The sequence below is a fragment of the Pecten maximus genome, chromosome 7 (genome assembly GCF_902652985.1).
Source record: "Pecten maximus chromosome 7, xPecMax1.1, whole genome shotgun sequence".
Classification (NCBI taxonomy): domain Eukaryota; kingdom Metazoa; phylum Mollusca; class Bivalvia; order Pectinida; family Pectinidae; genus Pecten; species Pecten maximus.
This window is the reverse complement of record NC_047021.1, coordinates 45608612-45635054: the sequence shown is the minus strand read 5'-3', so window position 1 is coordinate 45635054 and position 26443 is coordinate 45608612. Positions and strand designations below refer to the sequence as shown.

Below are 26443 nucleotides of genomic sequence, written 5' to 3'. Positions count from 1 at the left end.
CATAATATATATATATACATTACAAGCTAGTGCATATTAGGCCCACTTACCTCATACTAATTCCTTTATAGTGCCGCTTTGTTTGCATTTCCAAACTGGTGTAATCTTTGAAGAACAAATCCATCAATATATCATCCCTGGTATCTATATTTCCATAACAAATAAATGTGATTAATTCTTGAATGTACGGTAGTTTATATTCTTATAGACAACGTTTAAATTGTTAGCTTATTACTTCAGATAATTGAGGTGTACACTGAGGCATGTGACTGTGTATCAGACCTAGGGCTAGGCTAATTAAACCTTTTTTGTTTTGGATTTCGATCCCACCTATCTCCATCACCCACCGACATATAGTCTATATACAACAGGCCTGTCATGATTAGGTTCTATCTATTACCGTATACGTTTGTCATCAAACAACGACGATTTATTCATGAAAACAATAGTATAAAGTCTAACACTTTATACCTTCAAAACTCGAAGCCATTTTATTTGCCGAATCGAATTCGGAAAAGGACCCGATCCTCTAGACTCTTTGAGTTTACTTCCTTACCCGAGGGAGCGAGAGTGCGAGGACGGCCGTTAATGACTAATCTCGCGTTCTCGACCTTAGGTCGAAAACGCGAGAATGCGAAAACGCGATGGCGAGGGAGCGAAATCGCGACGGCGAGAGTGCGAGATTAATTTCGCGTTTTCGCCGTCGCGTTTTCGCATTCTCGCCGTCGAGTTTTCGCATTCTTTCGCAATCTCGCGTTTTCGCTCCCTCGCCGTCGCGTTTTCGCATTCCCGCGTTTTCGACCTAAGGTCGAGAGTGCGAGAATACGAGATTTGATACTTGGTCCTAACGAGCCACCATAACTCTTGGATAAAAATATCATTCACCCGTTGTGTGTATGACAGCAAAAAAAAAAAAAAAAATAGGAACACACTTGGTCAACCAGACTCATAGAATCCGAAACTACTAAGCTCATACTTTACATGATACATGAGATTCATTTTACATCTTGGCTTTGCTGCGTTAAGCTCTACAAGTTCATTCACTCTCTCAGTCCATCCAGCCCCTTATCCATAGTGCTGTGAATGCCGCCATACGCGACAATACTCAACTTGACACTGTTATCTCTGAGCAAGTTAATGCGAAGGTAGCACCACTTGTTGATATAATACAAACTCAATCATCAGAGTTACAGAACTTAAAAACGGAGTTAGGCGATCTCCGAACGGCTTTAGAGGAACAACAGCAGTATTCAAGGCGCACTGCGCTTAAGTTCCACAACGTCCCAGTCCCTAGAGGTGATATTTCGGCCTTTGATACCCATCAGGCAGTCATCGACATTGCTCGGATAATTGACGTCAACATCAGCCGCAACGACCTTTCCAGGACCCATATCCTTGGAGGAGTCAGGAATGGAAAAACGACGGTCATCGCGCGCTTCGTCCGCTACTCAGACCGATACAATGTGTTTAAGAATAAAAAACTGTGCAAAAATCAAGCTGATAACATTTTTATTACCGAAAGTCTGACAAAACACAGATCCTCCCTTGTAGGCCGACTCAACAAACTGCGCAAAGACAAACATATTTATTCCATGTGGACAATGGACGGTCGCATTTTTTATAAAGTAAGCGAATTTTCTCAAAAAGTTCTAATCAAGTCCGAGTCGTGTGTGACGGCACTTGAATCTCAGTATCGCCCAAATCCAAACGTCGTTTCTGCAACCCAATGATTCCATCCTGCAGTTTGCTATGATTTTTGAAGTATCGAACAGTCTCTGCAATGAATATACATTGTAGATATATTGTGTTGTGACAATTTGTAAATGTGTTTATAAACCATAGGTATACTAATCTTAGATGAGATGTTGTAATCGGTAACCGTGTGTATGATCGTCTAAAATAAGGTACAACGTACATCTGTAAATTACATAGTAATCTTTGTGAGAACAATTTTTTTTACTACCTCGTATATAATACTCATTCCACTATATAAGTCGAATTGTTTCGACCAATTTGTGTTGTTGCCTTCATATTACCATTATTATTGCTAGTGTCTCAATAAGATAAACCACTGACTTCGGGTTGCCCCAGTCTCACCTTCTGGATGATAGATTATTTTACGTACGCGTGCAGTAATGTCAGTAAATGTAATTGATCTCGGTAATTGATGTCTGAAACGCTCGGACGTCGTGGAAGACATACTAGTGTATGTGTGCGCCTTTGCTGTAGTGTTTACTCAAGCATACCTTGCCTGATTGCATTTATCCAGATGGCGTTTGGTGATGCATACTGCTTTAGTGTGACAACTTAGACATAAAATGCTTACACAATAATAACTTATTGAATATGTAAGCTGTATTTTTTTCAAGTCTTTCTGACACGTTCAAATCCTATGTCAAATGTAAATACAATGCAAGCAGGTAAGATATGTGATGTGTGAGTAAGGTACAGTGTACACGTGTGTGCATGAGTATCGAGGGTGCACGCCCACGTGCGTGATTTCATTTAGCCGTGACATGTATATAGTTACAATATATTATATCAATTAAATATGGTTAATGTAAATATGAACAATGTATATATCAGTCTAATTGTTTGAAAGCAATAAGTTCAAAATTTTGATAAGTGCACCGTAAAACGTTCTAGTGTCTAGCTGGTTTTCTGCTACAGTCAGTCTTGTTTAAATCTTACGTGTTACCAGTTCTTGTAAAGCAATCGTGAGGAACTATTCTAAAATTTAGTATTCTAGTGTTGATCATTGCTCTTTTGGCAAATTTTAATTAAATCATTATTCATTGTATCTACTAAGTATACAACCGAATGATATATTCCCAACATAACTATATATTTTTTTTTATTCAATTTATTTTCAATGTCCACGTTTCATTTGTATCAATATGTCTTAACATAATACCCACCATACAACCCGGATACTCCATTGAATATCTGCTGTAACTTACCTGTACTTACCTGTACTTGTTTATCTTCTTCTCTCTTTATTACCTCCTTTTACATTTGTCTGCCTCGCCTTCCGAATGGCATTCATCTTTTTCCTTTTCCTCTGTGTACTTTCTTCGCTTGGCTCGGTCTCCCCCTCCTTCCCAGTATATACGTATGCACCGCGGTCACCTATGGCAGACCTCCATCAATGCTTAGAGAATTTTATTTTTGACCCTCCATGACAGGTAATGATGTTTGCGCCTGGAGAGCTGCCATAGGATGTTTCTATTGTAAGTTGGCATGTATACCAGTCACATTTGTCTTCAATAATGATTTCTCCAAAGTTTTTAAAACAGCTATCTCCAATCTGAACTGTCTCCATAGGATATATATTTTGCTACTACAGTTGTCCCATTACATCCATCATCCATACAATGTAACCTTAATTATTTTTATTAATAGCTGGGGATATTCACCCAAATCCCGGGCCCAACTCTAATAACAGTTCGGCTACCAGTGTCATTAGTTTGCTCCATTTAAACATCCGAAGTTTAAGAAATAAGGTTCAACATTTGTGCTCCCTAACAGATGATGTTGATATTGTATGTATAACTGAGACCCACCTCGATAACTCCATTCCAAACTCCGATATTAATATCAGTGGTTTTTCTGAACCCTTTCGTAAAGATCGAAACATGTTTGGGGGAGGGGTTGTCATATATTTTTCTGAATCACTTGTAGCCAAGAGAAGAATCGATCTTGAATTTGGTAACGATGAAACAATATGGTCTCAAATTAAATTTCGTAATACCTTGTATCTAATTTGTAACGTATACAGACCACCCTCTTATACTGGTACTGGTTTGTGGCAGAATTTACGACACTCGATTGATATTGCTTTCGAAGAAACGCCCAATATAATAATTACTGGTGATTTAAATATTGATTTTTTAAAGCCTATCAGAGGTGATCTGTGTGATATCCTGTCCAATTATAATTTAACTAATGTTATTACCGAACCTACTCGACAAACCGATACCTCCTCTACACTACTTGACCCGATCATTGTAAGTGATACTGTTAATGTCGTTTTTTCTGATGTTATTGAAATTGAGCGAACCATCAGTGACCATGATGCTGTTTTTGCAATTATAAATATCCCTGTCAAAATTAAACATTATTTTAAAAGAAAGGTTTGGCTGTATGATCAGACTGCTATTGATAAACTGAAAGTCATGATTAATAGTATCCCATGGCTTGACAGATTTGCGAACCTATCACATGTCAATGAAATGTGTAATTTCTTTACTGAGAAATTCCTTGATGCCGTTGACAAATGTATACCGTCCAAAGAAATAGTAGTACGCGATAGTGATAAACCGTGGATGAATGGAATAGTTAGACGTAATATGAGAAAAAGAGATCGACTTAAAAAAATAATGTTCAATAATAGAACCGAGTCGAACAAAAATAAATATAAGTATATGAGAAATAGAGTAAACAATATGATCAAGAGGGCTAAAGAAATATTTTATGATAATATAAATACAGTTATAGACAAAAGTACTAACAGTCCTAAGACGTATTGGAAACTTCTTGGGAATATTCTTAAAAGTAAAAAAAACCCAGATATATCCCCTTTACTAGATAGTACTACAAACGAAATAATATACGACAATGATAGAAAATGTGAATTACTAAACAATTACTTTAGCTCTGTGTGTACTTTACCTGAAAATGATATAGATAAACCATTGCCAGCTTTTGAGAGGCGGACTGATTCTATTTTATCAGAAATACATATAGATTACAGTGAAGTTGAAGATATTATAAATAATCTAGATGTTAATAAGGCGTCTGGCCCTGACGGAATTAGCCACAAAATGTTAAAACTACTGTCCAGTGAAATAGCTATACCGCTATCTTTTATATTTAATTATTCTTTGTCTTCCTCTATATATCCTGACAATTGGAAAATTGCGCATGTCATGCCTATTTTTAAGGCTAATGACGCAAGCATTGTCTCCAACTACAGACCTATCTCACTGCTAAGTTGTATAGGTAAACTATTTGAGCGTGTAGTACATAAACATATTTATAATTTCTTAATCGAAAATGACCTTATTTATAAATATCAGTCCGGGTTTCTACCAAACCATTCCACAACACATCAACTTATCGAGTTATATCATTCAATAATTACATCATTAGAAAATTATGAGCATTCGATTTTAATTTTTTGTGATTTTTCAAAGGCCTTTGACCGTGTGTGGCACAAAGGTCTTCTACATAAACTTAACAATTATGGTATCTCAGGACCTCTTCTAAGATGGATAACTAGTTATCTGTCGAATAGAAAACAATCAGTTTTTATTAATGATTCTATATCTTCGCGTAAGACTATAAATGCTGGTGTCCCTCAAGGATCAGTTCTAGGTCCACTTTTCTTCCTTCTTTATATAAACGATATTTCATGTGAACTTTCTTCCCTATCTAGACTCTTTGCAGATGATACCTCTCTTTCTTATTCGTCCCATGACTTAAACACTATTGAAGCAGACGCAAACGCAGATCTTATTAAACTTGAAGTCTGGTCTAAAGAATGGCTAATGTCCTTTAATCCTACTAAAACTGAGGCCCTGGTTATCTCAAATAGGCAACTTCCATTTATCCCATCTTTAACATTCAACAATACCCCAATTCAAATCACTAACCAACATAAACACTTAGGTGTCGTTTTTTCTAATGATTGTAAATGGAATATCCATGTTGAATATATGGTTAAAAAAGTTAATAAATATATAGCCACACTTCGTAAATTAAAACTTATCCTAAATAGGAATACATTAGAAAAAATGTATCTTACTTATATTCGACCTCTACTCGAATATGCCTGCGAAGTATGGGACAACTGTGGTACAACAAATTTATTGCTATTGGAAAAAATAAATTTAGAAGCTGCGAGAATAGTTACAGGGCTGCCCATATTCACAAAAAAAGATTTCTTATATCAAGAAACCGGCTGGTTACCCCTTGCGAAGAGAAGGGATGCTCGGAAACTGTCTTTATTCTATTCTATAGTTAATAATTTGTCACCTACTTTTCTCGTCGACTTATTGCCAATGTATATTGGAAATATAATTCCATACAATTTGCGAAATGCACATCTTTTGAGAGAACAACACTTTCGTTTACAACTTTCAAACAATTCTTTCTTTCCCTCTACGTCAAAACTCTGGAACGACTTGAATATCACTATTAGAAACTCGCCTTCTCTAAGTTCTTTTAAGTCAAATGTAAAGAAATCTATGACAGCAAACAATATATTATATAGTAAGCATTTTAAAAACTATGGACCTAGGAATTTAAATATTATCCACAGTCGACTGAGAAATCGAGCTAGCACACTAAACTATGATCTTTTTAGAGCTAATCTCGTAGATTCACCCGAGTGTCAATGTGGGCATCCCTGTGAAGATTGCTATCATTTTTTCCTTATCTGTCCTTTGTATGCCAATTTAAGAAGAACACTTATTACTGAAATATCATGGTACGGTCCTGCCAACATCGATGTTCTTTGTAAAGGTGATCCTAATATTTCACCAAATGACAATGTAAAAATCGCCAAAGCTGTGCAAAACTTCCTGAGAAGGTCGGGTAGATTCGACTAGCTGCCGTTTCTTACTCCCCCTCCCTTTTTCCTCTCCTTTTCTTAATCTTATTAGTTCATAAACTTGCTTCAAAAGTGTCCTATCTATCCGTACTTTATATATAGTGTAAGGACAACAATGGATCAATTGAATCCATCTAAAAATGTAGGTTGTATTTCTGGTCCTTCCGGATCCAAACGGCACTTGAGAAACGTAGTTAACTGGAAGAGCGGACGGAACCAGGAGAAAGCCACTTACGCACGGGATGTGATGAACATTTGAAACAGCTGAAAGATTGGAAAGTGAATAGTGTAACAAGTGTCGTCTGTGTCGGGAAGGATCGGAAACACAATCTCAGTTCATTAATTTTACTTGTTGCAAGCTATACAAAACTATTGTCACCCCCCTCTCTCTCTCTCCTCCTGCCTGTCTCTCATTCTCTCTCTCTTTTTCCATCCCTAATAAAATATAACCTTTTTTTTTTATTTTTTAAGAAAGACAATTCATAAATCATCTTTTGTTTATCATATTGTTGAATATTTGTACATAAAATCATGTGACCACTGTATATTATCATATGTCATTTATGCGGGAAAGGTCATCAATAAGTTGGCAAAACTTACCGACCAATCCCTTTGTCATTTTATGTCAATAAAATATGTTTAAACTAAACTAAACAAGTTCATTATAGAATTATTTTAAAAACCAATTATCGGTATTCAGAAGTTTAATCCAATATTTTAAAAGATAAATCTTGCGACTAATTTATAAAGGGAAACGTCCGAGCTCAGAGTAGACCATGGAAGAATTGGCGGTCTTTTTTTTATACCAAATATGTTTTTAAGAACAGTAGGTGTACTTTCTCTAACTGTGGTGCCGGACAAAATCCCCAAACTTCTCATCCATAGTTCAGTAAACATGAGATATATGTATCAAATAATGGCAATTTAGTTACACAATTTAACATGAATCTTTTTATTTTTCTGTTTAGCAAGAAGTAAGCTATATTTATAAATTAATAAAGTCAGGTTTGTACATGCTTTTGTACTTTGTTGTAAATATATATATGCTTTTGTACATTGTTGTAAATATGTTTTCTGCACATCGGTAAATTTGTGAAGAGAAAGAAGTTGAAAGTTGAAAATATGATTGCAAACTATATGTATTAACAATTAAATGCGGCATAAATAAATAATATATTTCCCATCTATTGAATTTTTCTTGTTCTAGTTTTCTTTGTTATACACAGTGACGTTTTATAATAACCCCTCACCCCCCATCTTTTGTATAGTACTGAACGTCAGTTCATCATAAAAAATATCAAACACTTACCACATGAGGCAAAGGATGATATCACGGATCCAATCACAACACCGCGAAAACAACACGATATATTGTTAGCTTCGTTTACTCACGCTATACAATATTCCGATTAAGGGGCGACAACCTGTACTGAATAAAATTGTAAAATTATATGTATTTACATGTATAGATATGTAAATAACACCAGAAAAGATAATAAAAAAAAACACAACATGGGGGGGTCGAAAAGGTACGAATAAGGGGCCGGAACGACTAAGGGGCCGGAACGACTAGGGACGGACCGGTTAGGGGCCGGAACGACTAGCGGGCCGGACTGGTAGAGGCCGGAACGACTTGTACCGATTCTACTCCTTTGCTCGAGATGTAGAGTCTTTAAAATCATAACTGCATGCCCTACAGCTATCAGACCGTCATTTGGAATTTCATGATTATGTGATTAAATTATCAGTTTCTGATTTCTGTAGTATTTTTTATATTGAATATTTTTATAAAGTGTAATATTTAATCTGAAACGTCTGTTTAGTAACGACAGTGCTGGCTACAAGTTGCAAGAGTTGTCTCCCGTAGAAAAATAACGATAAAATGCGAAAGATTACTGTACTGTTTATGTTCCGACATTGTGAACATAAAACATATTTGACAGTTATATCAGACACAAAAAATCCAGAGTAACATTTAATATAATATGTTTTGCTGAACTTCGGTAGTTCAGAGACACACACGTTCTGAGGAGTTGATATAACCGTAATAATTCGAACGCACATGTGTACACTTGCGAAAGGCGGTAATCTTTATCGTTTCCTTCACACATGTCACACGTGGGGCAAGTAAACAGACATACAGAATATGTTCACTTGCTGAATGCTACAACTCCAATGCTGGTATCCTGGTAGGTGGTCGTTTACTGTATCAGACAGTATGGATATTATGGAGTGGTTTTGTGATGTCTCTCGCCACTTTCCCCCAAAAATCTCTATAGGTCGGCATAATACATAAGTACAGGACAACACACGTGTAGAACGAATATTTATACCCTGCCTACACAGCTCTCCGACAGGACGACCATCTGTTTTAGGAGTCTAAATGTATATGAGTATACATCAATCTATAAACATTATGCATGTATATGTACATATATATATCATATAAGAACCGCAGCCAATTTTATTTTGAGTTAACATTAGATAAAATTTTATCAACATTTAAATATACCTGGTAAAGTCAGGATGACATATAAGGCAGTCAATTTATACAGGACTGTATATGTAACACAGGTGTCCAGTGGCACTGTCCATTACCTGTATAGAGGAATTTGTGGTCACACCTGACTGGACGTAGTGCACTACTAGTTTACCTGTAGCTTAAATGTAGTGCACTATTAGTTTAAACGGAGTGCACTAGGAGTGCACTAGGGTGTAAAGGTTAGCTTTCACTCAACTGTACTTGGTTACAGGTACATGTGGACCGAGGTAGAATTGGAGCCTGATAGGACTCCAGGTAAACCTTGGAGTGCACTCGGAGTGCACTCCAAGTTTACCTGGAGTCCAAACGGAGTGCACTCCAAGTTTACCTGGAGTCCAAACGGAGTGCACTTTGTGTAACCTTTAGTCTACACTCAACTGTAGGCCTAATAATTTATCTTTCGTGAAACTAGATTAATACCAAATATGTTGATCATGCATGGTTACTACAAGTTTGCTGGCATGGTTGACCTTAGAAAACAATGTATCGACCTATCTTTATTGGACTAGATTATTAAAAAATAGATGAAATAAAAATATATTGAAGCTATTATAAAATATTAAAGCTATTTTTGTTCATTAAAAGGAAGACATGTAGATCTAAAAGAAAAATATACACCAATATATATGGTGTACATTTTTGTACATGATTATCACTCCAATAATCATATAAAATAAGATTAAAAAAGGAAGACTATATATAAATTTTGAAATATCATTATGATTTATCAAGCCACGGTTCTTGTCATACCAACTTCAGACCATGAAGAACTATTAGGGTTTTGGAATGTTTGTTATTTCACACTTGCTATTACTGTTAGAATTTATTGAAATTAATTTTTCACTATTATCTTTTGTAATTTTCCATGAGAAATAGTTCCCCATGGGCCTCTTGTAATAGATTTTTTTCTTCATACTTCTAGGGAAAACAAGAAGGTGACCAGGTAAGCAAAATGTTTACAAAACGGGTATGTCGGTCTCTACTGTGGTTCCATGGCCACAAACGTGTACCAGAAATTCTGTGGCAGTTCTGCAGTAACAATACAAGCAGTCAGCTTCTGGAGGATATCCTAGCCAATCCCGGACCAGAATCAAAGTTGCCTGCTGCAATGCATCAAGAATTCAAAGACATGGACCCAGAAATGCAAGAAATGTTTAAGAAAGTTGTCCAGTGTGAATACAAAGTTCAAAGGATGGAAAAGCTTTACATGGTATATACAATATATTTATCTGACAAACTGTACATGGTGTAAACCACATATTTATCTGACAAACTGTACATGGTGTAAACCACATATTTATCTGACAAACTGTACATGGTGTAAACCACATATTTATCTGACAAACTGTACATGGTGTAAACCATATATTTATCTGACAAACTGTACATGGTATATACCATATATTTATCTGACAAACTGTACATGGTATATACCATATATTTATCTGACAAACTGTACATGGTATATACCATATATTTATCTGACAAACTGTACATGGTATATACCATATATTTATCTGACAAACTGTACATGGTATATACCATATATTTATCTGACAAACTGTACATGGTATATACCATATATTTATCTGACAAACTGTACATGGTATATACCATATATTTATCTGACAAACTGTACATGGTATATACCATATATTTATCTGACAAACTGTACATGGTATATACCATATATTTATCTGACAAACTGTACATGGTATATATAATATATTTATCTGACAAACTGTACATGGTATATACCATATATTTATCTGACAAACTGTACATGGTATATACCATATATTTATCTGACAAACTGTACATGGTATATACCATATATTTATCTGACAAACTGTACATGGTATATATAATATATTTATCTGACAAACTGTACATGGTATATACCATATATTTATCTGACAAACTGTACATGGTATATACAATATATTTATCTGACAAACTGTACATGGTATATACCATATATTTATCTGACAAACTGTACATGGTATATATAATATATTTATCTGACAAACTGTACATAGTATATACAATATATTTATCTGACAAGCTGTTCTTGGTATATATAATATATTTATCTGACAAACTGTACACGATGTAAACCATATATTTATCTGACAAACTGAACATGGTATACACAATATATTTATTTGACAAGCTGTACATGGTATATACAACCACACAGACAGGTCCATTTCTCAGTTTTGAGAAATACAAATGGACACAGGTATAGGGATCGATTGTCAAACTACACACCTCAGTTCTTCACCTGTAAGGTTATATAATTACCTGGCCTGTAAACTCACTGACTGATTTATTGAATTCTGGCCCCAGAGTTAAAACAAAGATTATGCATCAACCCACTGGACTTATTGTAGGATAAACACAATACTTATGTATCCTTTATTTTATATAAAAAACAACAACATTGGTTTTACCAGCTCACTTACCTGAAGCTATTCAAGCAAACAAATATATTTATATATATGTTATGGTTCTGATTTACAATCCACTTGAATAATGGCTGGCAACAGAGCAATAAATGAATATTCAAAATGGCAGATTAGCACTTCCCTTTTGGAAACCATCTCGTCAAATTGTGTTGCATGTACAGTCAAACCCAAGGGACAGATAAAAAGTGTCCCTTATAGACAGGTTTGACTATGCAAATATGACATCTTTTCTCTGACTGATGTAATTCCAGAAAAGTCGCAAAATCAACTTTTTGTTTAGGTCTCTGTCTTTAAAGAATTCTTTGTATAGTTGATATATGTCTACATACACAAACAAATTTTCTTTTCCTTTCAGAATGTTGATGAGATGACAGAAGCTATGTGGACTCAGCTGTACCATGCTCGGACTTTGAGTGAAAGGAATTTGCTAATGCAAAAGTTTCATGATGAACTGGAGTCCAAATATTATATGGAACAAAAAAGAAGACGAAAAGCTGAAGTTAAGATTAATAAAAGTCTAAGTCAGAGTGTGGAACCTAAAGTGAGAAATACAAACGAGATCCCGAAGGTTGATGACACAGCTATCTGTGTATATAGAGGTTTCTCCAATGAAAAACGTTTCTACACACAAAAACAGCTTAATTCACAAACTTTTGGTCTAGATTTAGTTATAGATTTAAAAGACGTGCATGAAATGAAAAAGAAACAGCAGAAAGATGTTTTAAAGTCCGTGCATTCAGCCTTGACCATGAATTCCAAGGCTCGGAATCCATTTCGCATGTCGTTGTGTAATTCTGAATTGACAGAAATATCTTTACACGGACCAGGACATGACCTTTCAAACTTTATGGTAAACATTACAGAGAAAAGTTACGTGGATTTATTTCCAAGGAAAAGACTGGTTTACTTATCTCCTAGTGCAAAACCGGAGCGAGTGCAGTTTGATCCCGAATTCACCTACATAATCGGTGGCCTGCCCAGTATTGAACATAGAGATATAAGTTTGGCAAGGGCAAAGAAAGATAACATTCGAGTCCAGGAGCTTCCCCTCCGATACTATTTAAGGTAAGAATCATTTACCAGTGTCTCCCATAAGGAAAAAGGTTTGTAGTATCCTAATTACACTGGGGTAGTGCCTGTTGTCCATCTTTCTGTTTGTCTTACATTTATACCTTGCACTAAAGTTTACAAGTTCGTGATTTGTTTTGTAAAAATATCTTCTTTTTCTACTTTCCGGGATAAATATATTAAAATCTTTAAATTATTAGTTATACCAGAATTACCATGTATCTATATATCGATCAGAAGGCTGTAGTCTCTTGGGTTGGTTTGACACGATATCCTTCTTAATTAGTAGGATTTTCGTGTTTCAGTCACATCAACACAAGGTTATCCATTCCTGTCAGTGAAGTCCTGCTGATTATGCTTGCCTTGCAAGAAAATGATGGTAATTACAGTGAGGCCTTTCGCAGTATATTCCGTACACATAACTTTAGAAACAAGATCCCAAGTGTCCTAAAAGGATTTACAAGTAAGTATGCATAAGGACACCGAATTGCATTCAGTAAAAGTATACAATTATTTTCATTGTGTGTGACCTATTTATAACTCTCTCCAACAAAGTTAGTGGGGTAAACTAGAATGAGTCTGTCCGTCTGTCCATACTTGTGGGGTGAATTCACAATTCATTCTGTAAAATTATCTTCCTTTAAAATGTGCATACCCTCACTACATGTATGCATCTCACAAACAGTAGAGGCCATCCTTAAATAACCATAGCTGTTGATAGGATGTTTAACAATACAAACCAAACATTTAGTCATAGTCAGTAATAGTTATGTCCCTTTTACTATGATCTATATAGACTGAATCTTGTCCAGACAACAACTCCTATCTTCACTGATGTAGCCAGTGAACATCAAAATTTCCATTTTTTTTTTTTTTTTTTTTTTTTTTATGCTCAGATATAGGCTCATAGATATATCTTAATATTATATGTATATAGTCCAACTTCTCATTCATATTTCATTACCATACTTTTACATTTCTCGTTATACAAATCATACAAACGTGGTGTTCATAATTTCATCCTCGAAAGTAATAATCTCTGTCTCTCTCTCTGTCTCTCTCTCTGTCTCTCTCTCTCTCTCTCTCTGTCTCTCTCTGTGTGTCTCTCTCTCTCTCTGTCTCTGTCTCTCTCTGTCTCTGTCTCTCTCTGTCTCTTTCTCTGTGTGTGTGTGTCTCTCTCTCTCTCTCTCTCTCTCTGTCTCTCTCTGTGTGTCTCTCTCTCTCTCTGTCTCTGTCTCTCTCTGTCTCTTTCTCTCTGTGTGTGTGTGTCTCTCTCTCTCTCTCTCTCTCTCTCTCTCTCTCTCTCTCCTTCAAACACACACACACACACACACACACCCTTGCACACACGTACCCTTAAAACAGAAGCAGAAACTCTATACTAACGGCAGCATACTTGCATATACGTGCTGGTTTATACACAGACCCACACAAAAATAGAGAATACTCACAGTAAAAACACCATCACCATCAGTACACACGCAGCGTATATATCACCAATACGCCCTTTTCATGTAAACATAATACTTTCATTTACCCATCTTTACACATAGATCATAACTTTCTATTTTAGTACATTTTAAGAGCTAATAAGCTCGCAGAGCCATGTTTATCATCATTGCACATTCTCTATTGATTCTTTTAATCATTCTTTTTTATTCGTTTTTTACATGTTACTCGTTTAAATACAATGCTATGCTTTTCAATAATTTTATATCTCTATATCGTTGTAGGAGTAATTTTCTCTCAAGAAAATGTTTGAATAAAGACACAATTGAACAACTGTCTACCCTTCTATTAGAGATGTGGTAGTGTTTATATATTGTATAACCAATCAGGGACATAAGAATGTTAAATTCTTTGTACTTCTTATCAACAATCTTATATCCTATCACGATGTAATACATATTTCTTAGCTGAACATTGTAATTATGTTTTTGTAAAAGATCATGTATCAAATTCCACAATGGGTCTACACATTGACATTCAATAAAATAGTGTTTATAATCATCCTTAACTTTACATATACAACATTCATCATTATCAATAATATTCCATCTTTTAAGTAAGATTCCATTTGGAAGAATATTATGGAATAGCTTCCATTTGAAAATTTTTTCGTTATTCTCTATTAAGATATCATTGATAAATTCAAATAATTCATGAAAAATCAAACCACTGCTTTCTAACTGAAACAAATCTTCCCACATACCTCTGCAGTATGACTCTGATTTCTTTTTTCTTATAAATGCTAAGTAAAGAAACTTATTATTTACCTGATCAAGTTTTACACCCACTCCTTTATCAAAGACTAATAAATCAGAGTCAGTTTGTACATTTACCCGTGCATTATCTCCCTTGATTTTGTCCTTCCATTCTTTAGGAATAGCTTTCTTTACCTGACTTACCTCACTTATCCAGTCTCTCGTTTCTTTTAATTGTTGGTAAATTTTTATTTCATTTATACTATCATTATCAATTATATCGTTGATAAAAATTAACCCGGACTCAATCCAGGTCTTAAAAATTAGCGACCTTCCGTTAAGTTTGATGTGTTTATTTCCCCAAATGATCTCTCGACAAATATCTGTAAAGTTATAATCAACGATCGGCGCGTTATTTTCTCTAAGTTTCAACCATGATTGTAGGATGTTAATATAAAAATATGGTACATCGTTTTTTGGAAGGTTGCGTATGTGTCCTGGGGACATACGAAACAACACAGTGGCGCCACCAAGCTTTTCCAAATAATAATTTGGAATCACCTTCCAACAGGCGTCTACAGGAGATACTAACCTTTGTATCCAGGCTACATTTAAAACATCAATATGGGATTCAACATCCCGTATTAATAAACCGCCTTCCGATTTATCACTTATCATAACACTACGTTTAACACGCTCCGGCCCATTGTTCCAGATAAAACAATATATTTTCCTTTCAAGCTCCTTTATTTGTTCTTTACTTACGTATTGGACACTTGCTAAGTAGGTTATCTGTGGTAATATTATAGCTTGAACAACGACAGATTTTCCTATAATGGTCAATTTTCTTTTTTTCCAGTTTTTGATTAGTTCATCAATGCTTGTAATTTTATCTGCCCAATTAAGATTGGAACTTACCTTTGAGTTTGTGCCGAAGTACATTCCCAACGACTTAACTTGCTTCACCCAATTAATACCCATAAACATATTATCTTTGTTTTTGTTACAGCCTAAATACAAACCTTCGGTCTTAGATTTATTTAATTGTAGACCAGACACTTTTCCGAACTGCTCAACGATTGATAACACTCTTCTGATGTCCCTATACCTCATAAATAAAGTAGTGTCATCTGCTAGTTGGGAGATTTTCGTATTCCTATTTCGAATACTGATACCATTTATATGAACATCTGTTCTTATTTTTTGAGCTAGTAATTCAGCAGCTAGTACAGAAATTAAACATGATAGAGGGCACCCCTGTCGGATACCACGTGACACAACGTAACTTCCGGTCAACCAGTTATTGTTTTTAACGCAGCCTTTGATATTGGTATATAACACCTTAACCCATTTGATGAAAGAACGACCAAAACCAAATTTGTCCAAACAGCTAAACATAAAATCCCACTCTATCGTATCAAATGCTTTAGTAAAATCTAAAAAGAGTAGACAAGAGTCAATATTGAATTTCTCCGAATAATCTATAACGTCTTGAATTTGCCTTATATTATACCCTATAAATCTGTCTTTTATATATCCATTTTGATCTGTACTTACCAGTTTTTTCATCAAGGGTTTAAGTCGTGAAGCCAAAACGTATGCAGCTATTTTGTAATCTAAGTTTAACAGTGTAATCGGTCTCCAATTTTGTAACAATAGTGGGTCATTCTTTTTATAAATAAGTGTTACGACTCCAAGCTTCTGTGTATTGCTTAACTCACCTTTCCTGTATCCGTCATTGAGCGAGCCTAGCACAATATCTGAGATATCATCCCAGAAAGTTTTATAAAACTCACCAGAAAGACCATCACTACCTGGACTTTTGTTGGGCTTAAAGTTTTTAACTGCTGCTGTACATTCCTCTAATTTCAGCTCACCTTCACATGTAACATTTTCCTCCTCGGATAACGTATACTGAACTTCACAGTTATCAATGTACGCAGTTACCTCCCTTTTATCAATGCCGTCACTACTATAAAGCTTTGAATAAAAAGTCTCGATTTCCTTCAATATGTTCTCTGGATTGTTAACAATATCATAGTCACCAATCTTAATACTAGTTATATTCTTTTTTGCTTGTCTCTGTCTTTCAATACCTAAAAAATATTTCGTATTCCTTTCTCCTTTTTCAATCCATGCTACCCTAGATCTTACCTGGGCTCCTCCGGCTTTTTCCTCGTAAAAAAGTTCTAAATTTCCTTCCAATTTAGATATTCTTTCTTTTAAAATTTCCTGTGGATTCTGGACGTGTTCTGTCTGTAGATTAACTAAATTTTTCTCCAGTTGCGATATGTTTTCTGAAATATTCTTACTTCTGTTTCTACAGTAGTGTATAGTTCTATTCTTAATAATTACTTTACAGTAATCCCAAAATTGAGACTTACCTAAATCAAGAGCAGCCTGCTCTTCTTTCAGTTCCCGTATCACATTTCTTACCATGGATTTGTATTCAACTTCATCCAGTAAACTGTTATTTATTTTCCATATTCCTTTGCCCTTGGTGTTTGAACTATGATATATTTTAATTGAGATTGCCAGATGATCAGTATACTTTATTTGCGCCGGGCGAATATCACAAGAGATAATATTACCCAGATTTTCTGAAATCAAGAACATATCTATTCGACTCGCCTCACCTGTCCCTTTCCGCCTCCATGTGAATTGTCTTTTAAATTTATTTTTTACCCTCCAAATATCAATAAGTTTATTACATTTGATAAATTGGCTAAAGCTGTACGTTTTTCTCAAAGACTTTTGCTTATTATTCCTAGAAATTCTATCTGCTTGTTCAAGCACTTCATTACAATCACCTCCAGCAATAATAGTACCTTGAGCAAAATCAGCAACCAATTTTTTAACATTTTTGAAAAATACATTTCTCAACTTTTCATCATTTGGAGCATACATATTGACCAGCGTATAGAAATTGTTTGCTACTTCAATATTAACTATCAATAAACGTCCATCTGTGTCTTTTTTAACAGACACTACCTTTATATCTGTCTTATTATTAATAAAAACAGACACTCCTCTACTATTAGATTTTCCAAAACTATCTAAACTAATAGCGAAATTAGCAATCTCGTATTCCACGTCATTTTTAATATCATTTGTAAAGTGTGTTTCCTGTAAAAACACAATTTGAAATTTCTGATGCTTTAACCATTCGTATAATCGGGACCTTTTATTTTTGTCCCTTAAGCCCTGTGCGTTAAGGGATAGAACATGCAGGCTACTCATATGTTAATGTGAAAAGTCATCATTTTTTTTTATGCTTTTTTGATTTAGTTTCTTTTCCTGTGGAGGGTGGGGTCCGAGTTTTCGAACTACTTCGATCCCTATCCCGCCCAGGGGTTTTAACTAAGAATTTCTCCATAGATCCCCGGTTCAAACTCCTCTGGTCCGAAACCGAGCTACTCCTATACCCTCGACTCTCTGACGTCTCCTTCCGTCCACTCCTCTCAGTGTCGTCATTTCCGGTCATCTTTTTTGCGGGTTCCCCAGTGTCGCCCTTCTCTTCCGGTGCTAGATTACCACAGTTCACCCCGGTGTCTGGGCATTCAAATTGTTTGTGACCCTCCTGCCCACAAAAGTTACACACCCAGCCCTTCTTGCATTCAGAAGCTATGTGGCCCTCCTCTTTACATTTTATACAATGTGTACTAGACTTCAGCGTGATTGAGCTAACATTTTCCTGTTTAGGTTGACCGTAATACCAGACATTGGCGTAATATTTGCCCATCTTCAAAACTTTTGGTAAATGGTTTTGAAGTTTTTCAGCAATTATAACGCGGACGCCAGTATCGCAGTTGGTCAGACGATTGTTTACCCTCAGTTTTTCCCTGTGCATGCTAAGCAAGATACATCCCTGTTCAGATAAGGATTTTTTAATCAGCCCATCATCTGCGGATAACGGAACATTAGAAACTTTCAGTTTTGTTGTTTTGTCAAAGTCATATTTTGGGGTATTGGGATTTTTTCAGGAAGAAGGAAAACACTTTTCCCGCGAATAGTGATACCATTGGTCAAGAGAGAAATTCTATCAGAGATATTGTCAACATACAGACGCCAATATTTACCAGTGCGTTGAATACCTCTGATATTTTCCCCAGGAATAACATTACTGAGAGCAATGAATATTTCATCATGAGTAATCCATTTACTGTTAGTGGGTTTAACAGAACCATATACATCCCTCTCACTAAGAAATACCGGTTTCGCCTTACCGTACCCCTCCGGATAACTGCTTGTACCTCCCTCCACTGCAGCGGAGTACGATGCCTGTGTAGGATATTCTGCATTGTTATCTGTACTATCTTTCACTGATCCATTCTGAACCAACGAGAAATTACCGGCCCGGAGAAATTCAACTACGCTCAAAGGAATGTTACATGTATCGACGAGCGCCGCACGAGCTCCTCGGCCCGGTCCACTACTATCCGTACCTCGACTATTGTTCTCAGACATGACTTCTATAATCAACTTTTGATAACAATATTTTCAATAAATTCAAACTCAAAATGAACAGATTACCTCAACCGTTGAGACTGTCCACGGAGATGTAAAACAAACCTTCCTAATATAGCTTTTGAAGAGTTTTTGACGGAGCTCGGATCACACACACCTGTCCATAGCCAAGTCACGTGACCCCTCATAATCATAAATTTTACGGTTATTGATGATCTATAAATACTGATAATACAACATATTTGTCCTTTCAGATATTATGTCGAATAGAATAGCCTGATTATGTAATGGTATTATCTTTTTAATTATCTTTTTGAAAAAAATGTTTTTTTTTATTCACTTTTGGACTATTTTTTGAAAATAGGATCCCTCCCTTGATCCCCTTCCCTTGAAACTTCATCAAGATGAATTATTTTCATGACTGACAAATGAAAAATAACCTTTAATGAATTGTCAAATTGTTCATTGTTTCAGATTCTCTTACCAATAGGTCAAAAGAGTGTGTATAGATTTTTTATAGATGGCAGTATATGTATAATGTTTCTCTTGCTTCTTGAGAACTTTTCAGTTATCATATGTAAGATTTATTTCAATGAAGAAATATGTGTGCATCCAATATGTAATCTCTCATCTATCCTGTAACGGTAAACTTAAGAGAGTGTCATCATTGGCACCTCTGAAGTGTTTCTGACACAATTTTCATTTAAGGACGCTACATCATCGATGACATGTTACCTATGGTATAGAAATATATACCCGATTAACACCCAAAATGGATCGCTTAAAATACCGAAAATTACATACAGTACATTGTATAAAATGAAGAGGCAGAAAATGAAAAAATTCTTCTTGAATGATGTAATTGATTTGCTCGAATTAAAAATTTAGAAGGGTATACGTAGTAATGACATAAAGTATGTATCTGTTTTGGTATTGTTTAAAAATATACAACAGCAATTTCTCATTTTCAATAGATCTCATATAGAGAATCTTACACTTGTGGCTGTGTCATATGAAATTCACTAAACTTTTTTGAGAAATTTCATATGACACAACCACGAGTCAAAGATTCTATTTATCACATAAATACTATTAATGAGAATGTAAGCAAAAAACTTTCAATTTTCGTTTCTGTATAAGACGGGTGGAATCCGGCTTGGATGGGAGGTTTCCGTCTACTCTGACAATCATGCGTCGTCACATATTTATTTAAACACCACAAAATATTGTGTTATTACAAATGTGTCTTACAATATTTATGACATGGCCATATTACGAGGCAGAATGGGCCAGTTATGAGATAAATACTCTAATCAGTGATGACACAGCTTTAAGGTAAAACAGTGAACTGGTATGAGTCTGTATGTTAGCACTGTAAACGTTATTTTCGCGGGGGTTAATTTCGCAATTTCGATATGTAAACTATATGTGGGGACAATTTTTGTAATTGATGGACCTTTGTTTGTAGTTTGAGATTATGCAAATTGATACCAAAATTATATGCGTGGAGGGAATTTTTCATGATCGAAAGGCCGCCGTGTAATTAGGGTAAATTTCCCCTTGCGTAAAGGAGGTGGTGCATAGGAGGGCTAAATCGGCCCACGGCGATTTTTTTCCCGGAAGCATATTTTTGTCAAAAGCATAATATCCCCGATTATGTGGGAGGAATTAATTTACATTCCTCAATGTATATATTCTTTTTTTGGTGATTTCATTATTTCCCCATCTAACTGCATAAGAAGCTAATGTTTTGACCACTAATTATTATAGAACACATTTTTATTTCCTATTTGTGAAACAAATTCACCCCATTTGTTTAAGGTTTGATTTTGTATATGAATCATCACGCTCCGTGACACTAAAATTAAATTTCAGCCTAATTTGATGTCTTTGTGAAAATCATTGTTTTTAACTTTTCATTTAAAGTCTAATACCACAAAGTTATTAATGGAGTACTATCAAAATTTCCGGTTAGAAATAATCTATGGATATTCATTAACATTTAATGAAACAAAATTTTTGGGTGAATTACTGGATATGCCAAGATTTTATTATGTTAAATGCATACACCCCCAATTTTGGACAACATATCAAAGTACCGAAAGTACTGAAAAATAGAGGCAAATGCTAAAAATCCAACAAAAATAACAATGCAACCAGACTTTACTGCTTGTGTCAGACAGGGTGCTCCTTTTTAACCCTTGGGTTTTTAATACAATTTACTTCATGACCTTTCTTTGTAAGCAAAAATCTTTTGTTATCCAGTAATTTTTGATGATTTTTTTTGGTTGTGTATCAAGATTAATATGCAAACATGTTTTTTAAAAGCAAAATTTGATAGTACTCCAACGATTATTACATTTTATCTACTTAACAAATAAAAGAAAATTTCAGGAAGGTAATTTTTTTTACTGATAATTTTGTTAAAAAAGCTGTAATTACACTTTCTATTATACAAATTCATACTAAACACACATGTTTTTATAAAATATAACATCACATGAGACTATCAATGCAATATGAAATTTATCAAGTACATTTGTACGAGAAATATACTGAATTTAAAAGGGAGGGTACACATTTTTTACAGAAATCATGTTAGGTGGCGCTGCGTATACAGCATTTGCCAATTTTCGTTTTAGTGTCTAAAATGACATGTATTTGGTAAAAGTCTATCATAATATCATGCATAAAATAATATTCGGCCGTGGGCTGCCATGCATCACCTCCTCTCCATGTTTACAGTAGGAAAAACAGACAGGAAAGGAATAAAGTTTTTAAAAGCAACGAAAACAAAATTAATTTTCTCCTAAAATTTATTAATCACTTATTATTTGAATTTTAGAATCACAAAAGGAAAAAGGCATGACAGATGAGGAAAGCTACATTGATAATCTACTGCATGGACATTCGTCGCGTTCCAGAAATCACACATTCAACAATTTCTCAAACAACAGGCGCTTTAGTAGGTGAATATACTAGATAGGGCGACACACAGGTTGTGCTGTATTCATTCCACACCAGGCCTGGCGGACAAGGCAAAACAAATGCATTCCCTGCGACATCACACTGGATAAACTTGCTGGGGTCCGGATGGGAGAAGAACAGACCAGCGTCGGTCACAGTCTGACCAAGACAAGGATTGGTTTTCACTCCGCTACCTGTTGGAACAAGAATGAAATTAACTAACTGGTATAAACTAGTGATGGGAATCACAACCAATTTTATAATCGATCAACTCCATTTCTTGAAATATCGATTATTGATCGATCATGAACAGAAAGGAAAATAACTGCTAAAACATTAACCAAAATAGGGGGAAATTTGTGGATATGTTTTAACGCATCTAGCTATGTTTAAAATGTTATTTTAATGCATTTTATTTCAATTTACCAGTGATATTGTTCATTTATAAATTGTTGAAGTCTGCTGTAAATCTTGAAAATTTCCATGTTATAGTCCAAATATGTTCAATCACAAAAAATTCATGATCGATTAGTCATAGAGTTAAAATAACAATTCATCAATTCAATTAATTAATCGGAAAAACACTTATGTACAGCATTTCAATGTCACAGAGTACACCCTCAGGCCATTACCAATACATCACCCTGGTCATCAAACCAACTTGATTTGGTTTGTTGGACATGAGATAGATACATTCAGACTAGTTTGTTAATTCTCCGAAAATATGGCTCAGACCTTTAAGGAGGACCAACAAACTGTTTCATGTTGCGTAACTACAAATGCTGGGTACAGAGGTAAAGATTAGTACTTTGGTTTGGTTTATTTTGTTTAACGTCCTATTAACAGTCATTTAAGGACCTGCCAGGTTTTGGAGGTGTAGGAAAGCCGGAGTACCCCGAGAAAAACCACCGGCCTACGGTCAGTACCTGGCAACTGCCCCACGTAGGTTTTGAACTCTTGGAGGTGGAGAGGTTAGTGATTAAATTTTGGGACACTTAAACCACTCAGCCACCGCAGCCCAAACATTAGTACTGTTGTACTAACAGTATTGTACTGTCACTGATTGGGAACCAGGTACATCAAGCCCTTGTGATGCCATATAGCTACTCTCTATGTATTCATGAACTATTTTATAAGATTGAATGAAGAATAAAATGGCTGACAGGACGCCATCTTGAATTTAAAAAATGAAAATGAGAATGTATGTTGTTGTTCTTTTTTATATGTTTTTACCGGTAATGTGTTATAAGTAGCAGTTTAGAGCTCAGTGGTGTATGTTTAATTCTGAGACTGATTGGAAAACATGTATTTGTTATCAGTATTTTCTGTGGATCATTAAATATATTTGTCTTTTTAACTTCTTTGTCTGTAATTTAATCAATTCAATTTTTCATCAGAAGAAGAAAAGTATAGTGATATGTTTTGTTAATTGAACAGGTAATTATTGAAAAGTGAAAAAGAGGAGAAAAGAATATATGTAAAAAAATTAAATAAAAATCTATAAATATTATACAATGGTGGGATATTTTAGAATTTTATTGTGTTATCAGGTCACCTAAAACAAGGTCTCCTTAAAGTGTTATCAGGTCACCTAAAACAAGGTCTCCTTAAAGTGTTATCAGGTCACCTAAAACAAGGTCTCCTTTGACCTTTTGCAATCACCTTTCATCCGTCGTCATGTGTCGTTTGTGTTATGTCCATCGTCCGTTAGTAATAAATTTACATTTTTAGCTTTCTCTCCATAACAAAGAGGCCAAGGGCCATGATATTGGGTCAGTAGCATGCTAGTAAGAAGGGCTATCATGTTTGTTTAAATGAATGACCTTGACCTACTTGAAAGGTCACAGAGCTGAGATGTGTTTGATGTTTGTTTAAAAGCATAACATCATCTATAAATGTACACATCGGAACTCAGGTGACTGTTAATACCCCTTGGACCTCTTGTTACGAAGATTATAGTTATACATAGATTTGCATGGAGACGCTTGAGAAGGTCAAGGAGAGTAAGTCCAGGTGTTCCGGAAAAGTAAGTGTCTTCTGCTTCATCGACGACACCCGCCATACAAATCTAGGTCACGACGACACCCGCCATACAAATCTAGGTCACGACGACACCCGCCATACAAATCTAGGTCACAACAACACCCGTCATACAAATCTAGGTCACAGCGACACCCGTCATACAAATCTAGGTCACGACAACACCCGCCATACAAATCTAGGTCACGACGACACCCGCCATACAAATCTAGGTCAAGTTCAGGTTAAGTCTCATTCTTGAAATAAAAACTATGACAGTCATATCTCACAAGGGAATAGAATGAGATCAGTATTAAACTTTCCCATGGACAGCGCCAGTCAGCCTGCATCTCTTGAAAATCCTGTGTCTTTATTTTTTCCATTGATAGTGGAGATCTTTCACAGAAATGTTTTGAGTTCTGAGCTATATTTATTTGTTAATGTAACAGGGCCCTGTGTAGCCGTCTGTGTTCTGAGTTATATTTACCTGTTAATGTACCAAGGGGCCTGTGTAGCTGAGTTCTGAGATATATTTACCTGTTAATGTACCAGTGGCCTGTGTAGCTGTCTGAGTTATATTTACCTGTTAATGTACCAGGGGCCTGTGTAGCTGAGTTCTGAGATATATTTACCTGTTAATGTGTCAGGGGCCTGTGTAGCTGTCTGAGGCTGGGTGCGGTCATACACACACGACTGTTTGGTCTGGTCCCACTGTAGTTGAGATGGACAATCGAGCAGGTTAGCACTGCCATCTGGTGAGCACTCGATGAACTTATGGATGTTTCCAGGTACCGGGAAATAGACACTGCCGGTGGCCAGGTTCTGAGGACTACAGGGATTAGAGACCTGAGCTCCAGAGGATATGGTTACTGGTGGTAAGGCAGTTGTTTTCATCTGGAATATTTCAATGGTGGTATGGTAAATAAGAAAAAATCAAAGTTCATTGCTAATCAAAACATAAAACTGAAATGAGATTGAGATTTCTGAAACAAACAAAAATTACCAAGCCCTTTGCGAGGTTCAATGAAAAATTGAGTTCATAGAGGGAGCAAACGTCAAGAGTGTAAAAATCTATGGGTTTATAAATCTAAGGCCATAAAAAGTGAGAAACCATGGCTCTAAATTTAGGGAATCCAGGACTCCATACAGAGAGAAACAAGAGCTAAAAAAGTGAGAAACAGAGGCTCTAAAACGTGAGTAACTTGGGCTCTATTAATGGCGAAAGCAGCGCTCTAAAAAGAAAGAAACCATGGCTCTATATAAAGGGAGAAACTATGTGTCTAAAAAGAGAGAAACCATCTCTAAATAGAGAAACCAGGGCTTAAAAAGAAAGAAACCATGGCTCTATATAAAGGGAGAAAAGAAACAATGGGTCTTAAGAAACCAGGGTTATAAAAAGGGAGAAACCAAGGCTCTAAAAAGAAAGGAACTACAGTGTCTATAAAGGGCTCTTAAGAGAGGAAACCCAGAACTTTAAAATTGGGTAGCATAGAAACAAAGAAGGAACACACAACCCTAAAATGAGAAAACAAGGCTTATATAAAGTGAGGAAACAGTGCTCTAATAGAGAGAAACGTTATCTCTATAAAGAGAGAAAGCTCTAAAACGAGGGGGATAAAGGTTAGAAAAGGTAGCAAAGCAAAGCAGGGTTCAACAAAGAGAGAAACCAGGATTCTGAACAGAGAAAAAGAATGACTCTAAAAGAGGGATACTAGGTCTGTAAAAAGAGGGGAAGCAGGGCTCTAAAAAAGAAACAAGGGCTCTATAACAAAAGAGACATTGGCTCTTAAAAGAAGGAAACAATGGCCCTAAAAAGAACAGAAACTAGGGCTGTAAAAGGAGAAAAAACTATAACTATTAAAAAAGGAAACCAGTGTTCTTAAAAAAAAAAAAGGGAAATTAGGGTTCTAAAAAGAGAGAAACCAGGGCTTTGAAAATTGGTAAACCAATGCTCTGAACAGAGGGGAAACCAGGACTCCTCATCCAAGACCTTCAATCCATACCTGTGCTTGGGAATTTCATTTTAAGGATATAAACATAATGTAATAAGTTGTCACTGATGGGACACATTAGGTACTTACCACTGATGGGAGAC

The 26443-nt window shown here is 35.6% G+C and overlaps 2 protein-coding genes across 2 annotated transcripts; both read left to right on the top strand.

Annotated features, from left to right (window-relative positions):
• Positions 1-1040: 1040 nt before the first annotated feature.
• LOC117330977 lies at positions 1041-1762 on the top strand (the record flags this gene model as incomplete). The annotated part of the gene is given in 1 exon segment (XM_033889572.1): positions 1041-1762. A coding segment is annotated over 1 exon segment (690 nt), but the record flags the coding sequence as incomplete, so codon positions are not given.
• Positions 1763-8736: 6974 nt separating this feature from the next.
• Positions 8737-23686, top strand: LOC117330976 (mitochondrial ribonuclease P protein 1 homolog). Its single transcript, XM_033889571.1, has 5 exons — positions 8737-8802; positions 10078-10365; positions 11979-12688; positions 12997-13154; positions 22208-23686. The coding sequence occupies exons 2-5, from the start codon at positions 10108-10110 to the stop codon at positions 22333-22335; spliced, it is 1254 nt and encodes a 417-aa protein (XP_033745462.1). The 5' UTR covers positions 8737-8802; positions 10078-10107; the 3' UTR covers positions 22336-23686.
• Positions 23687-26443: the final 2757 nt, after the last annotated feature.

Coding starts and splice junctions, on each gene's coding strand:
- LOC117330976 (XM_033889571.1), top strand. CDS start 10,108: ATGTTTACAAAACGGGTATGTCGGTCTCTACTGTGGTTCCATGGCCAC. Junction 10,366..11,978: donor GGATGGAAAAGCTTTACATG/GTATATACAATA, acceptor TTTTCCTTTCAG/AATGTTGATGAGATGACAGA. Junction 13,155..22,207: donor TGTCCTAAAAGGATTTACAA/GTAAGTATGCAT, acceptor TTTGAATTTTAG/AATCACAAAAGGAAAAAGGC.